This window comes from Lygodium microphyllum, chromosome 11, assembly GCF_053477565.2.
Source record: "Lygodium microphyllum isolate KBCC chromosome 11, Lygodium_microphyllum_v1.1.10, whole genome shotgun sequence".
Classification (NCBI taxonomy): domain Eukaryota; kingdom Viridiplantae; phylum Streptophyta; class Polypodiopsida; order Schizaeales; family Lygodiaceae; genus Lygodium; species Lygodium microphyllum.
The window spans coordinates 126,308,912-126,325,900 of NC_141145.1; the positions used below are offsets into that span (position 1 = coordinate 126,308,912).

At 37.1% G+C, this 16,989-nt stretch overlaps 1 protein-coding gene across 1 annotated transcript; it reads left to right on the forward strand.

Moving 5' to 3' along the window:
- Nucleotides 1–296: 296 nt before the first annotated feature.
- On the forward strand, nt 297–1,646 carry LOC148029340 (uncharacterized). Its single transcript, XM_087688121.1, has one exon. The coding sequence runs from the start codon at nt 494–496 to the stop codon at nt 1,199–1,201; it is 708 nt and encodes a 235-aa protein (XP_087544247.1). The 5' UTR covers nt 297–493; the 3' UTR covers nt 1,202–1,646.
- Nucleotides 1,647–16,989: the final 15,343 nt, after the last annotated feature.

The window sequence follows — 16,989 nt, forward strand, 5'->3', positions numbered from 1 at the left end:
CTTTAAATATAAATGTTTAATTGTCCCTAGTTGCAAAAGGTGTGATAATGGATGCCATGTCTTGTGTGTGAACAAATTTCAGAATTCTATGTGTACGAAAAGCCATATTTAGAATTGTTTGCATGTGAAACCCTTAGTCTTGAGAACATAGATTTCCAGATGGAAAGTTGAATGCAAAATCCACAAAAAGATAGACCTCGAATTATAAATATAAAAATATTATTATTGGTGAAAGGATTTGGCACCTAGTCAAAATGTACTGTTAGTGCGAAACGTTTGTTGGTCTAAGGCCTCTTATTTGTTGGTCTAATAAGGCTTCTTATTCTTTCTCCGCTTCTCTGCACATTTGCTGGTCTAAGGTCTCTCATTTGTTGGTCTAAGGTTTCTCATTCTGTCTTCTATCTTCCGAGCTCTTCTCTGCGCATTATTGGTGACAAGCACCCAGACAGACACAGGGACTGAGACAGCCATAGCCACAGCCGACGTCATCATCATGTCTCCCCCCACCATAGAGCTCACCATCATGGCCGCAGAGGGCCTCAAGAACGTGAGCCTCCTCAAAGGGAAGATGGATCCGTATGCCGTCGCCTTCATCGACCCGCGTTCCAAGCACTCCACCAGGGTTCTGCACCGCGCCGGCAAAGACCCTGTCTGGAATGACAGGCTTGAGATCCCCGTCGACGACCGCTTCCTGTACGACCCCTGTGCCGCCCTCATCATCCAGGTCTTCCACAAGAGTCCCATCAACACCGCCCTCGCAGGTGCCACACATCTTGTCCTCCAGGATCTCTTCCGACATGCCGCTATCAAGGGCAACGGCGAGGGCGACATCCTCACCCTGCAGCTCTTCCGCCTCTCCGGCCGGCCCCACGGCGTTGTCCGCGTGTTCTTGAAGATCAGCGGCACTGGTCTGCCATCTTTCAGCAGGCTGTTCGGGAGCGATGATGTTAATGCTGCTGCTGCGGCTCCCTTTATGGATACCCCTGTGACAGGAATTCCACTTATGCAGATGCACAACGCACCGGACTACAGATCAGATAAGTTCTCGTATGCATATCCCTACCCTGCATCTGCATACTCCCAAGCTAGCTATCTGCCGTATCCGACTGCACCCTCGCAGAGCACCCGGAGGAACAGCAATTTTTTGTTTGGACTAGTGAGTGGAGCAGTGGCAGCGGTCTTGCTGGGAGCCTTGTTTTGATAGTATACGTTGCTTGTCAGCACCAGTTCCTCGTCAGCAGTAAGATGGAGAGATGGAGTACTAGAAAGACGCACATCTGCAGGGTAGGATTAAAAGATGGCCCTGAAATGCTTGCAGCCACTGATACAGGAGAATGGTGTGGGCCTTATGCCATATGGACGGCTTCAACCTGGCTAGGATCTGTAATTTAGTTAGCTTATAGTTATGATTCAGTTCCCTTGATGTGGACTGTTAGGAGTTCTTATGCTCATGATTATGGAATCTGTATATATGAATGGGCTTTTTAGTGTTGATGTACAATTGGTTATGTCGAAAAGAGTATGATTGTTAGAGGTGGCATCATTTGAATACATGCTTGATAAACACCCCTATTTCCTAATGTTCAAGCTTACTTTGTAAAGCACGGGATTCCCAGCATTAAGAAGCGATCAATTGTGTTGTTATTCACCGCTGTAGTTTGGAAGTTGTTTGACAACAAGTAGCTTGTAAGTTCCTTTTTTATTGTTGCCAGTTTGTTGTGTTTTAATGGAGTAAGAGTTCAAAAAATCGTAGCCGATGGAGGACTAAGGGCATTTCCTTAATCCATGCTTTATTAATGTTGTTAAGTGTTATGCTAAATCCAGGGATGGTTTAAATTGCAGATAAGCACATTTAACTAAACTTAGATAATACTTCTATCCGTAATTGTTTGTATGTAGGCCTAATAAAAGTACACAATTTGCTGAATTGGTTGCTATTTAAATCTCTCTCATTATGAAGCGTTCCAACATACCTTTCACATATTGATTTCCTATCTACTATTGTAGGTGGAAAGTTTTTCTTAAATTTGGCTTGATCAGTAACCTCTACGCAAAATTAGATCAGGCAGGGTGAGTGAGTTTATATGAATCAGAAGAAGTGAGCAGTGTGTCGTGAAGAAGCATCAAGGTTTTCAAGCATTGTTGATTTCTAATGCATGTGTGTTGGCAGCTCCTTTTTGTTGTTTCATGCGTTTTATTCTCTCCTCATTTGTTTGTAAAGTTAGTGTTAAGTTTTTTGAAGCAGGTGTTTTGTTGTGGTCACCAGTTTGAATATTATGCAGATAATTGCAAGGTTATTAGATGCAGTTTGAAGCAGGTGTTTTGTTGTGGTCACCAGTTTGAATATTATGCAGATAATTGCAAGGTTATTAGATGCAGTTTAACCTTTTGTTCAGACATTATCACATCAAAGATATGCAGAAAGGGTTTGTATAGGACCATATAACTCTGCTCATGTAGATACTTCAGGTCACATCTATTTGTTTCTTTTTTCCTTCCATGTCTTGCAAAGTGAGTAGTAAGTTTTGTGAGATACTAGTAGATGCACTTAGGTCTAATACTAGGAGATGTCATGCTTGGTTCACTAGACATTGGACCTGCCAGTACTCAAGGTTAGTGACTGTAACATTGATTTTGGGTGTAAAGAATGAATCTGATGCCATCATTCGTAGAGGAAAGAAGGTTGAACACAGCGTGTGTGTCATTATGTGAATCTAACTCATCATGCTGTTGCCCAGTCTTTAATGGAGCCCTGAGTTTAAGAATCTGTTACTGCATACTGGCGTGTTTGATTAGTAAAGGTCATTCTCAGAAGGTGTGAAACAACAGAGAAGATCTTTGGAGCTCACAGATGTTTCCCACCAAGCATTTCAGTTAATTTAGGTTAATAGTTGGATCAGACTTTTGGTTTTGGAAATTCATGTGTAATGGTGTTTTGCTTACTATTTTCAGTATGGGTACGGCTGGAATTTTTTTTCGTGAAGATAATTGAATTAAGTAGTAGATATTTACATCAGACCATCAGGTCAGCATTCTCTCTCTTTCTTTCTTTCTGTTACATCAGACAATCAGGTCATCAAAGAAATTGACAAAAGACTATCAGGACTTTAACACAGAAATCACATAGAAAGGATAGTTGGAGTAGAGCGAACTATAGCCAGCCATAGAGCAGCAATGTTAGGAAGAATCAGGTAGTTGATATCATAGAAAAAATCTGCCATAGCACTAAACCTCGAACACGGTTCATCTAAGGAAATAAAAAATAAAGGCATTCCGAGTACGCCAAATATGCCATAGGGCAGTCCATCTAAGGAAATGGAAAGGACAGGAATAATCAGAATGCAAAGAATACACAGAGGGACATTTAAAAGACCAACCTTGAGATTTCCAGTACATGAACCTGTCATGAATTCGGGAGGCCATCCAATCTAATAAGGCACGTGGAGCTACCTTCACCTTGATAGAATATCCAAGTGTTTGGTTATATTTCCATTTGAGATCACAATTCCATGCTAGCCCAAGGCTTGTAGATCATTCTCCATACAAGTATTGTAGATTTTTTAGTATTAATATGAAGACCCAATGCTAAAGTAAAAAGATTCCGTGCCATCATTGTTCAATTAATATTAATGCAATGAGCCTTAAGGATTATAAAATAATCATTTGCCAAAGATTGACCCACAAGTTGAGTATCATCGGGAAGCGACAATCCAACTATCTCACCTTGATCAACCAACTTATCCAACAATGAGAGCGTTGGGTGAGTGACCAAAGCAAATAGCAAAGGGTTGGATTTTATTTCTTGCTTTTTGTTTGTGTTTTTGTAACTTCAGCTTACACATTAGATAATTCAATGCATTCTGTTATCTTACTACTTTGATGTAATCCCAAAAGGGCATAGAGCATTTTAGATTACACACTCTCTTTACATAGTATAGTAAATCCTATTGGAGGATCCAAATTTTCAAAATTTACCACTAGCTTGTCTATCCTTGTCTAAAACTGAGTTGCAATATCTAAAGCAGGTGTGCATGGATGTGGGAGATTTGAGTTATACAAGAATGTTAGTGAGATGAATTCTTTGAAGTTGTAGATTTTTATGTATATAGAAAAGTGATAGTAGGGAGATTGCTAAATGCCACAAACTACTCAAGCAACATGAAGTCTTGATTTAGGAATCTTAGCTCACTTGGGTGTTGTGTTGCCTTGCATTGAAACAAAAGTAGTTTTGACAAGAGCTTATTTCAATTTGTGAGAGCGAACAGAAGTTTGCTATGACCGTGTGAGGGTGTATGTTCCTATGTGCTTGTAGTGTAGTCAATTGGTGAATGTCTACATTAGATTGAGTGTTGTGGCTCATCATTGTGAGTCAAGTGAGACATTGGAGATAACGTAAAAACAATTTCAAGTTGCTCTTTCCCACTTATTAAGAGGTGAGGAGTTCATTGATGCGAGAGAGAGAGAGAGAGAGAGAGAGAGAGAGAGTTGGATGTTTGTCAATACTATACCCAATTCTTGATATAGCATGTTTGATACGACTCATCAAACAAGGTGAATATTGGTTGAAAATTTGGTTTGACATTGCTTGTGCAATTTGTAATTATCTCATAGATTCATATTTCATGTTTTAAGTTTTTGTTCTTATATGCACATAAGACAAAATAAATGATGAAGATACATGGGTAAGTTTATCCCATCAAAAGAGCCATAGGCAAGGGCATGTAAAAATGACATGACTAAACTTTAGAAAGAGGCCAAGGGTTGAGGCTACCTACTTAAGGAGCCACATGTATATAAAATTTGTAAGATGAATGGAGCTTTGCAAGCTAGGCTACTTACTTGAGGCTTTATTAGTCAAACAAGTAGTTTTGATGGTGATGGTAGGTTCCAATGGACATAACTAAAGGGAGTGATAAATGCTAGAAACTAAGCTCTGCAAGCTAGTGCCCTATTTGATGCATGTGTTCTCATAGTGCAATTCTTATTTTTTTCTTTTTTCATATAGTACACTTTCAATGGGTAAGATCTTGTTTTGGTGGTTGGTTGCAATTGTGACATGCGGATAAATGACATCGATCAAACTACTGAATTGATCTTGGGTTGACTAGTTTTAATCTATATGCATGTATGCACATTTGGGTGTCATGCATCTATATTTTTCCTTTAACAATGTGTTGACTAATTTTAATCTATATGAATGTATGCACATTTGTGTGTCATGTATGCAATTTTTTCCTTTAACAATGTTGTAGGTGTGTGGTGAGCATTGCCCTTGTGGCATTTTCTTTGTGCTTTGTTGCTTTGCTAGAAATTAGTTTGACGAGATTTGAGTGTTGAAAGATATTGAACTTCAAGGTGGTTGTTATAATATTTCTTAAAGAATATGGACAAACAAGTGTTTGTTAAACAATATTGAGGTTTTTGAATCTAGTGAATTTTGAGGATTGCTAGATTAATGGCTTTCATTTTCTTTGAGTTCTTTGGCTATTTTGAGCTAGAGAATTAGGGAGATGATATGAGGACAACCATGTATCTCCATGTTTCTATTCTCTCTTCATTTCTATCACTCTCTTTTATTTTCACACACACACACACACACACACACACACGCACGCACGCACGCACGCACGCACGCACGCACGCACCCCTTATGATGTATTTATGGTTAATAGATTGACATATTAATCGGCTATCCTTGGGCTATACATGCTTACACATCGATACCTACTTGACACCCTTATACACTCATATATATTTTGACCTAGGACTTTCTATACTTGCACATATACACATGCACTTTGGCATCCTACTACGAACATGAACATTAAGTTCATGCTAGTTTAGCTAACACATTGTCCTTTTGAACACACTTTTAGAGACTAGTTATATATGTTAGTATTTAGCCTTGCTTTTCTCTCTTAGATACCTTAGTATTTACCCTCTATCCAAGAAACACACAATATGTATGACTCCTACTAGGATGTATTTTACTTGGAAAGCTCATTCTCTTAATATACACTATACATGCTATCTTACCCCCTCTTTTACATGGACCTTACATTACCCAAACACATCGCTACAATTGCCCCTCTCTCCCTCATGACAGCACTAGCATCTCTACTTAAAGTCATTTGTAAGTTGGGAGACCTAAAATCCACTCCCTTCCATGACACTAAGTCATTTGCACACATACTCCCTATAGGTTTTGCATACTCATACTTACACATTTGTCACATAATTAGACTCAATACACTTACATTCTCACATACGTACTACCCACACACCAACATGACATAGTTCATTGTCCTTTTTACCATTTTGGTATATTCACATTCTCCCCTCCTTTTACACAAAACAAGCTCAGGAATATAGCTGGATCTCCTAAAAATAGAGTGGCTTTGGACTTATGTTGTTGAAGAAATTGATGGCGTTGATTGAGGAGGAAAATAGAGTCAAGTGAAGCCTTTCCCCTAAAGGGTCACTTGGTGAGTTAGAATTGGTGTGTGTGAAACTATATACTACACAAAAAACACAGTATTCTGGATTTTAGGAAGGCAGCCTACAACAATATAGTTGAATGGCGAGTTTGGAGTTGATGGAGCTACACATGACAATGCCAATCTTGTTGTGAGTTGGAGCACTCAGACGTGATGGTTGGGCTGATCACACTAATGGGCAGCTTCCCATGAAGGCAATATACGTCTAGCCAGGTGCGCTTATTCTTGAGCAAGCAGCGTAATAGAATCTATTATCAAGGGCATATTATCCAAGGTCACCATGCTAGCTGGCTATGGCTACCCATGTTCAGTACTTTCCCCTCGCCAAGCAGGATTGCCGTTGTTTACTTTCTTGTCTAGGATATTATTCATTAGCATGGATAGAAACTACAACATAACTATGGATCATAGGAGAATGATGTTTTAAGATCACGTCTCTTTTAACACAAGTGTATTCCTCTAGCCATTACGTTTTAGATATAGTCACGATATTGTGGCCTCACGTTCCTAAAAGTCTTATACAACTCACCTTTACATGAAGAGCTAGTGATATTTGGAAGGTCTTGTAGACTCCATTTAGCAATAAAAGTTGTATTTTGCACAACTAGTTGTGAAAACACATACTTAAATACAACTTTTATCTTTGAATTCCATGAATTTAAGTATCTCAAACTTAGTCTTCCCACATATAGTTAAGTATATAAAGACTCGCAATCATTGAGTTGGGATGCTTAGGAGGTTTACAAGTGATTAAGGAACTTTGCTTATTTTTGGAACACTTGCCATAAACATAAAGTATGTTATATAATTGATATATACATTACACTATATACTTGTAAGGCTTATACTTGCCTAGATCTACTTGCCTAATTAAGATTATAAGTTGATGGCACATACACACAAACTTTGTACAAATTTATACTTGTGGATGCTATGTGCATATCAAGTTAGACTTATAAATCGATTCTCCTTGTCTGCCATACCTTAGTAGAGGAGTACTTAGCTACATCTACAAGTTTTTCTTCCTCACTTAGACTTAGAAGTTGCAATACTGACTTGTATTGTATACTCTACACTTGTACACATAGGCAACTTACATAAGTTTTACTAAGATAATCAAGTAGTTAAATGTTTGTTGATATTTCTTTAGAAATGGGTGCACACTCATAATGGTGTACACTCGTACTTGGTAAATCCTTGGTTTTTCATATTTTTAATAGTCATTTGCAAATAGCATTGTGGTTTATCTATTGTTTTGATCCTATACATGCCAGGTGACTTATGCCTTTTTAGGAAGGACACTTGGGAATTACTTGCTTATGGATATGTCATAGTGATATACTGAATATAACTTTATATTTGATAAAAAATCCACAATGATTTTGTGATATTATTCTAATCCTTAACCCTTATGTATTTGACCTAACCCCTATGTATCTTCCTAGCTTTTAATCGCAATGCATAGTTTAGCCTACATGAGTAGGTTTTGCTATCATAGGCTCTTGAACCAATAGTCTCTTAAAGCCTAATTTTGACAAGTATAACTAGTGATGATTCAATAATTTAGTGTTTCTTTAAGCGGTTTGATTTGTTGCATAAACCAAGGTTGAAGTATATACATTGTTGAGATGTTTTATCATTTACATGCTTAAATGTTAGATTCAGACCCTTAGTAATAACAATATAACTATGGATTAATTTTATACTTTCATGAAGTATTATTTAGTCTTTCCTCTTATCTATGATAGGGCGTTAGCTTTGGCACTTTAGAACTCTTATATATTTTGGTTTGCCTATACCTAATTGTATATTTGCAAGGGTATTCTTGCAATATTCTAGTTTTTTGACATAGTCATTATTAGGGTTTTTTTTTTTCTAGTGTCTTTGTAGGTGAGACTAGGATGACAATTGGATCTTATGACAACACCTACAATACGCATTGTGTGAAATACGAGGGATCTAGAGCATGGCAGATGCGGAAGCCATGGAGGTTGAAAGAGGAAAAAGAAACTCATGAAGACATTGACCCTGACTAGGACAAATTGTTACACAAGTGAATTAGGTTCCAAGATTGAGACTTGGATTCATAAACACAATATTGTGTATTGACAGTGACATGACACTTTACTAGAAAGAAAAGAGTACTATCATTGCATTAGAAAAAGAGTGCAAGTACAATGCTTTATAAGATTTGAGTGGTGGTACTTTCTCCTACTATGCATATGGGATTCTGGTCCTGAGCCCTCACTGCTCCTCACAAAGGGACTGAAGTAGGTGTGATTGCAAATATCTCAACACCCCTCCTCAATCACAACCAAAAGTACAAAGTGTGTAGAGGCTTTAGTGAAAGCAACACCTGCAAAGTGTGGGCACACCATAAACATGGAAAAACACCAGAGGCTGTCGCAGAAAAGGCTAAGTATGGGTACCCACAAACATGATGGACATCCAGAGGCTGTAGTAGGGGCCTCACAAAGTGTATAGAGACTGTAGTACAAGGATAACTGAGGAGTTTACAAGTTTATGCCTGAGGCATTAGGGCTAGGAAATACACAGCTAAAAAAGCCTGTCTGAATAGAAGGACTGATGAGGTTTGTCCTTCTCCTGGTGGTCTTCTTCTTCGTCTTCCTTTTCTCCATTTTCCTCTTCTTCTTTGACTACAACTAGATAGGCCTTTTGGGACCTCTTTCTTGCGTGGCAAAACTTCTCGGTGTGTCCAGTCCTTCTGCAAAAATCATAGAAGAGCTGATCCTTCTTGCCTTTGTACCTATTGCCAACATATAATGCATGCTCATCTCTAGAGGTACTTGGTTCTTCCTTAGTTTTTAGCTTCTTTTCCTCCTCTAACAGTGATGCTTGGATATCAACAAGTCCAAGGTTTGGCATATTAATTAGAGTTGTTGATACATTATTATATTCAGGAGGCAAACTCTTAAGTAGAACACCGATGCAAACATCTTCTTCCATTTTAATGTTGATTCTCACAAGTTGGGTTGAAAGTCCTTCCATGCAATTTAGATGTGTGGCAAGTGATGTGCTGGACTTCATTTCAAGCCAGAAAAACTCAATCAGAAGACCATACTTTGATGATTTAGACTGTGCACCGAACAAAGTGTCAAATCTCTTCCATGTATCGTGTGAAGTCTCACAGTTATCCACATGGTGGATATAGCTGTCGTCTAGCTCCAGTTTGATAATGGCTTGAGCCTTATCATCGTTCTTTTGCCAAGTGATAGCAAGATCCACATCATGAGGCTTCTTTTCTTTTCGAGTGGTAATGGCCCAGTGGCCCTTCTTCATCAAGATCAGTTTGATGCGGGTTTGCCAGGTATGAAACCCAACTCCTTTGAAACGGGCAGTTGGAGAATCTTTGCCCATGTTCGACTTGAGAGACCAGCAGAAAATCAGCTTCAGACTTATCAAATTTAAGCAGCAGAAGAGTTGGTTGAGATGTATCAAGAGACACAAGTGTTTAGATCACTAAAATTGAGTGTCAATAGACACTATGTTTCTTCCCTGAGTCTTTCAAACCTGCAAAAAACCTTCAAGTTCTTTCAGATCCAGATCTTCCCCTTCTTGATTTGATACTGGGATCTTCATGTCTGAGTGGCATGGGTTGTTCCAATGGCAGAAGAGAGAAAATGGTGAGATTTTTAAGCTTGGTGAAGTTTGGATATGACTGTCATGTCAAAACAGGAACCAATGACTGGTAAATGAGATCCCACGAGCTCCACAGGTTGAATTTGCTCAAACCCTTTGAGATGGAGGACCCTCACTAATGGATCTAACTCCCCCTAAGAGGGTTTGTACTCATTTTGCCCGAGTTGAGAGATCTAAGCCTTCAAGGTGGTTGCTGTCAAAACTACACCCAGATTTGGGAAAATGCAAATGTCGAGTATGGTGTGCATCAATCTCCTTGATTTTTGTGCCAAGAAGTTGCGTCTTGACCTGAAGAACAACTCTCGAGAAGAAAGCTCGAAGAGATATGGCCTGGTTGATGAGATATGGCTGCTCCAACAGAGGTAGGTAGGTGTTGTCCACAGACACAATTATGGCAACAACTCTGAAAAGTGGCAATGTTGAAGCTATGGTTTTGCCCAATCTCAATGATTGAGGTGCCAAGGAGGAGCTCCATAAGTAGAGAAACACTTCTCTAGAAGGAAGTTCAAAGAGATTTGGCCTGTGGAGAGAGATATGAAAGCTTCAAGCTGACAGGGTGCTGCTAGCTATGGCTTCCATGGAAGCTTCATTGAAGGTAGGAATGCAAATGAAGTTGGAGATAGGGTCCATTACTCAAACTGAGCTGAGCAAAGATGGAAAGGAGCTGAGAGGAGTGAAAGGAGAGTTGGGCCATGCTCAACTGAGCTTTGATACCATGTGAAATACGTGGGATCTAGAGCATGGCAGATGCAGAAGCTATGGAGGTTGAAAGAGGAAAAAGAAACTCATGAAGACATTGATCCTTACTAGGACAAATTGTTACACAAGTGAATTAGGTTCCAAGATTGAGACTTAGACTCATAAACACAATCTTGTGTATTAACAGTGACATGACACTTTACTGGAAAGAAAAGAGTACTATCATTGCATTAGAAAAAGAGTGCAAATACAATGCTGTATAGGATTTGAGTGGTGGTACTTTCTCCTACTGTGCATATAGGATTCTGGTCCTGAGCCCTCACTGCTCCTCACAAAGGGACTGAAGTAGGTGTGATTGCAAATATCTCAACACATTAGGCGGTAAGGTTTTTATCTTCATCTTTTGTATGGATACAAGTAACAATTGGACCCTTCATCTACTCAGACTTGGAAAGACTACTCCCAAGGACTACTTTCGACAATATCAACTTTCTTTTCTTCCCCCTACATTACACTTTTCAAGGAATATTGGATATGCATACATTCTCAAAAGTTGAAATATACTCTTTTACTTTAAAGAATTTTTTTCAAATATAATGTATTTGTATTAGTTTTTTATTATGAAACTTTCATTGTAAATCTCTTAAAATTACTTATTGAATTTAATATATTTTATTAATTGTTAAATAATTCTATATGTTTCAATTCTTAAAAGAAAATAGTAATACTAAACACACATACACACACACATTGAGACAAAATCTATTGCTTTATTATGGTTGTGCTTTATGTTTCTATATAGACTACATGCACACACCCTCTCTCCCTAAAAACACACACAAATACTGATTATCCACATGTTCGCTACGAACAGTTAGATACATCACTAACATACTCATGCTTAAGTGCACAAGCTTTTATTTTAGAGAATTTTTAATTGAAAGTCCTATCCTTTTTATATACACACTTAAGTCAAGCCAACACCCTCTTTTGCATGGCTCTTAAACATTATATAAACATACATAGGTTTACTTTACCAACTATATACCTTAGACAAATCTATACACATTTGCTCTCCTTTCTCGATCCTTTACAACTTGCGGTTATTAATGATACTTGGAAACCTCAGATTCTTATTTTATGTACCACTTTGCACACATACACAAGTAGTATACTAGTCTTGTAATTTGCCACAAAAGTAGCTACAAGCCACTTTAGTGGCTGAGGTCCTATTTCATTATATTTGCAATAACATGTGCATATGATATCAAAATTAGATGGGACTTTACCAAAATTGTAAGATAGTAGAGTAAAAGACTTAGAACAAGTTTTAAGTAGAACTTCATTTTCTACAAAATTTGGATTTTCAAAAGTGCATGAAAATTGCTCAAAAAGGCATTCAATACTGCTATTTGGAGCTTGTAAAAAAGTTCACAGTTTTTATCTAGTTTTAAATCTCATGGGAATATATACTATACATATCAAAGTATTATTCATGAAAGTTTTAGCTTATTATTTTTTTTTGAGATGGTTTTGATTAGAAACACTAAAAGTTTTTGATTTTTTGCTAAAATGGTCTTTAAGATGGATATACGAATATATACTTCCTAGATTGTTTTGACCCTTTATTTTTTTTTTTCAACCGCTATCTTGTGCTGATCACATTTTCATGAAACAATTTCTTCTTAATCTTTCTCCTAATGAGAAATAGAATTTTTCGTAGAGGATCCAAATTGCCATAAGAGTGGCTTTTTTGCTACAAGACTAGTGTTAAGCATGTGCACTCATGCATGCACTCACACTCATACATGTTGCTTGATATTATTCTACTCCCATTCACAAATATACACATGCAAAATACCTTAGGTGTTGCATTTGGGATAATACATTTAATCTATCTCTATACAAAGATAGTATTATCAACTAGGTTGACACGTGGAGTCTCATCACAACAATAGCATTCTATGATTGGATATAATTCTACATCTTACTTTCTTTGTTTGAAAAAACCACAATATCTCTTTAACCATATCTAATCAAAATGAAACATCTATTTTACACTATGCATAATACTCACAAGTTTTTGAAGCACATAAAAGAGAGACTTATCGTATAGCTTGAGACATTGTGGTTATATGGACCGCCTTACAAAACATAAAATGGAAAATAGAAAGTTGCTTGATTAAGGTTTGAGATCTAGTATTTTTACATTTCACTTTTTTAAAAATATGTTTTGTTTAAGACTTAAATTATAACTTTTACAAAGCATAGTAGTAATTTTTAAAAACACATAAACATGATATACAAGTAGCATGCTTAAGTGCTAACACAAGTCTCTTCATTGTTTTATAATTATGAAAGAAGGTGCCATTCCCCCATCCTTTGAGAAGATATGCATTTTTCTTTGCTTCATTTAACTTTCCTTTACTTTTGATGATGTCAAAAAGATGAAAATGTAGATTCTAACCTTGTGAAATCTTGTATCTATGAAGATTATAGCTGCCTTTGTTAAACTAAAGGCTACAATGTTAGATCAATGATCAAGTAGAAGCAAATGATCATACTGCATTAATTCTAAGTAAACCAATTATTAGTCTCGTATTGAAAACTAACAATAACCAGTAATGGTGTATTTAATCATAGATAAACACTGATTTAAATCTAACCTCTTAAGCCTAACACCTAATTAATTTACTTACGGCCCAATTAGTTTAGCTGAAACTAACATTTTATAATTGATTAATAACATTTTTAAATTAATATTAACTCCCTTGACCCCTAACTAACCCCCTTATTTTAAACTAAATCCTTAAGCCTAACACTTATCTTTTATTTAAAACTAAAGTATATCACTAACTAACTAAAGGTATAACTACTAAAACAAAACTAAGGCTACTTTTTAAAGTAAGCCAACCCCTTAAAACTAACACTGAAATATTTGCTTTATAACCTAATTAGTTTAACTAAAAATAATACTTAGTAATTAATTAATAATTGTTTTAATTAAAACTAACTATGTTAACCTATAATAAACTACTAAAACTAATAGTAACTAATAAACTAAAGTAACACTAGTTTCTAAATTAATGCAAAGTAATGTGTATCACTAATAAATTAATCTAATGAGACAATCACTAAATTAAAGCAAACTAGCATGCATCACTAATTGATTAATCTAATGCTAAATACTAAGGAGTAACATAATAATTTGGTAGTAATCAACTAACATGGGAATTAAAAATCACTCATCACTAACTTATTAATTAACTATGTAATAATTAAATAACATTAGCATAATAAATAATTAAATATAAGTAATGTAATACTAATGTGAAATTGATAATTATTGTTAAGCATTAACATAAATAATTAAATGTTAAACTAAACTACCTTAATTACTAATTAAATGTAAAATAATAAAATATTTACTAATTAAAATTAAATATTAACTTAACTAATTAAACATTGAGGTAAACGTTAAACTAATCACATTAAAGTAACTAACTTAAGGTCTTTGAAGCCTATGACAAAGAAAGGCTAAAAAAGTTCTATGTTGATGATGAGATGGTTATGGAAGCACATGAGGCTTTCACAAGGTGAAGGAGCTTCATCTTTACTGATGTTACAAAATTTGTGATAACTGTGTTCCCTCAAAGCTTCTTTGAGCTACATGCCCTTGATGAATATGCTATTGATGGTATATAATTTTTGAAATCCATATTCCCTTGAAGCCTCTTCCAACTAGATGCTCTTGATGACTATGCTCAATATGTCTTCTCGTAGGCAAATTGGATGGCTACTTCAATGTGCAACCATAGGGAGTGTACTTTCAAGGTGCATATGAGATCCAAACCAATATCAAAGAAGATACTAGATTCACGCCAACAAATTTAGATGGCCAAGAACTATAGGTTGTTATCACTCCAAAGATGGTAAGGAATCTTCTCATCTTCAAATTTGGAGATAGTGTTTACCATGGCCAATATCACCTAACAAAAAAACAAAATGTGCCTAAAAATTTCATTGCATTGCAATTAATTATATTGTCACTTTCTGAAGGGCCAAAGCAATAGACGACATAGTCAACCTAGACTTAGCCACCTAATCAAAAGGATCTCACATAATAAAAAGATGAGAAATGAGAGAAAAGCAAAGCAAACAAGGCACATTCACCTCAAGAGTCCATATGTTTACATGTTTAGTGTTCTATGTATTTTGACATGTGTATTATGCTATTGGAACAATAGTTCCAATATTAACCACTTCTAGAGATTTTGGATTATGATGACTTCATTCTTTCAAAGATAGTCTATAAATGCAAGAAAGAGATCATATAATCGATTATGATGAATCTATTTCCTTAATAGAAAGCCTATGAATGCAAAAGAGAGAGCACATAACCGATCAACAAGCATAAATGAAAGAACTCCATCGACCCTTTGAAAGACAAAGCCTACAAATGCAACATTATTAGCCATTCCTATAGGTTTTGGATTATGTTGACTCCATTCCTTCAAAGAAAAATCCTATAAACGCAAGAAAGAGAGCATATAATCCATTCCTTTCATACAAAGCTTGCAAACACAAATGAGAGAGGGTATAATCAATCAACAAGCATGAATGAAGCACTCCATCCCTTTAAAAGGCAAAGCCTACAAATGCAAAAGAGAGAGAACCCCACCCTCCTTCAAGGCCTTGACCCCAAGTATGATGATACTATTGCACTTACTAGATCTATGTTATCCTCATCCTTTACTTCGTCAATATGTTGTAAACTATTTAAATTAGAGTTTAAGGATATGCACACGCACACACACACACACACACACATATAACACTTGTGACATGCCCACTTTGATGTGTGTGTGTGTGTGTGTGTGTGTGTGTGTGTGTGTGTGTGTGTGTGTGTGTGTGTGTGTGTGTGTGTGTGTGTGTGTGTGTGTGTGTGTGTGTGTGTGTGTGTGTGTGTGTGTGTGTGTGTGTGTGTAGCACTTGTGATATGCCCACTTTGAGACATCCTTAGCAGCATGATTTAGTGGCCTATTGAGAGAATTTTCTAGGCGACGTTGTGTTAACCCCAGTTCAAGACGGAGAAAAAGAAGTCTAAGAAAACTCCAAATGTGGACACAAAGGAAGAAGCAGGAAGGGAAATGGCCAAAAGCACAAGGGTAGTCTCAAAAGCTAAGTCAAAGGCAAAAGCTCATTTTTAAATGCAAGGCACCCATAAAACTTTTGTAAAAGAGTGCCAACCTCCCTCCTGTGCAAATTGTAAAGGGTGGATGGGTGTAGGTAAAGAGAAAGGGCAAGTAGAAGGGAATGGAAAAAGAGAACCTTGCCACAATGGCCGGTCATATAAAAAAGGAGATGACCGCTCAAAGGGATAAGGGTTTTGTATATAAACTCAAAAAGTGAATGAGAAGCTCATTCTTTGGTGTGTGGCAAAAGCTCTTCTTCTTCTCCTTCTTCTTCTTCTTGCCTTCTTGATTGTGCTTAAGTGAGGGAGTGTGAGTGAGTGAGTGTGTGAGGGTGAGGGACCGGGGTGAAGAAGCTCCCACCATCTCCTCTCTTCTTCTTCTCTTCTCTTCTCTTCTCTTGTCTCGCGCGACTATGGAGGATGGAGCCTGAAGGAGAGGGATTGAGGTTGCTTGAGCTCGTATCACAAATTATGGAGCTACCAATGTGTATGAGGGAAGAGGGTACTAGATTGGGCATCGAGGTAAGCTCACTACACTCATAGAGAGGGATAGCACGTCGGCTATGTGAGAGGTAGCCATTAGTGCTCGGCTTGAAAGAGTTGAAAGAATAAGTGGTCCATAGGTCTTGGCAGTCGAGCGTGAGCTCCCAACATTTTGGTTTCATTTTCAGGACCAATAGATTCAAGCCTTGAGCACTTGCGCGCTTCGAATAGAGCATTGAAGTAGGGTTTCACCCCCGAATCGGTGCTTGATATAGGCAGGAGATTTAGGCGATTTGATCTTCGAAACAAGGAAGTGTTTGGAGTTTTTTGATGAGTAGACAAGTAGATTACTTCAACCAAGGGATTATTTTGTGATCTTTTGTTTCATTTATGTAGATTAGGACCAAGAACTTGCAGGGAAACAGTAGGGTTTTGCTATTGTGAAACAGGTAGAAC

What these genes read in the sequence shown, in the direction of transcription:
- LOC148029340 (XM_087688121.1), top strand. Translation starts at nt 494, where the DNA reads ATGTCTCCCCCCACCATAGAGCTCACCATCATGGCCGCAGAGGGCCTC.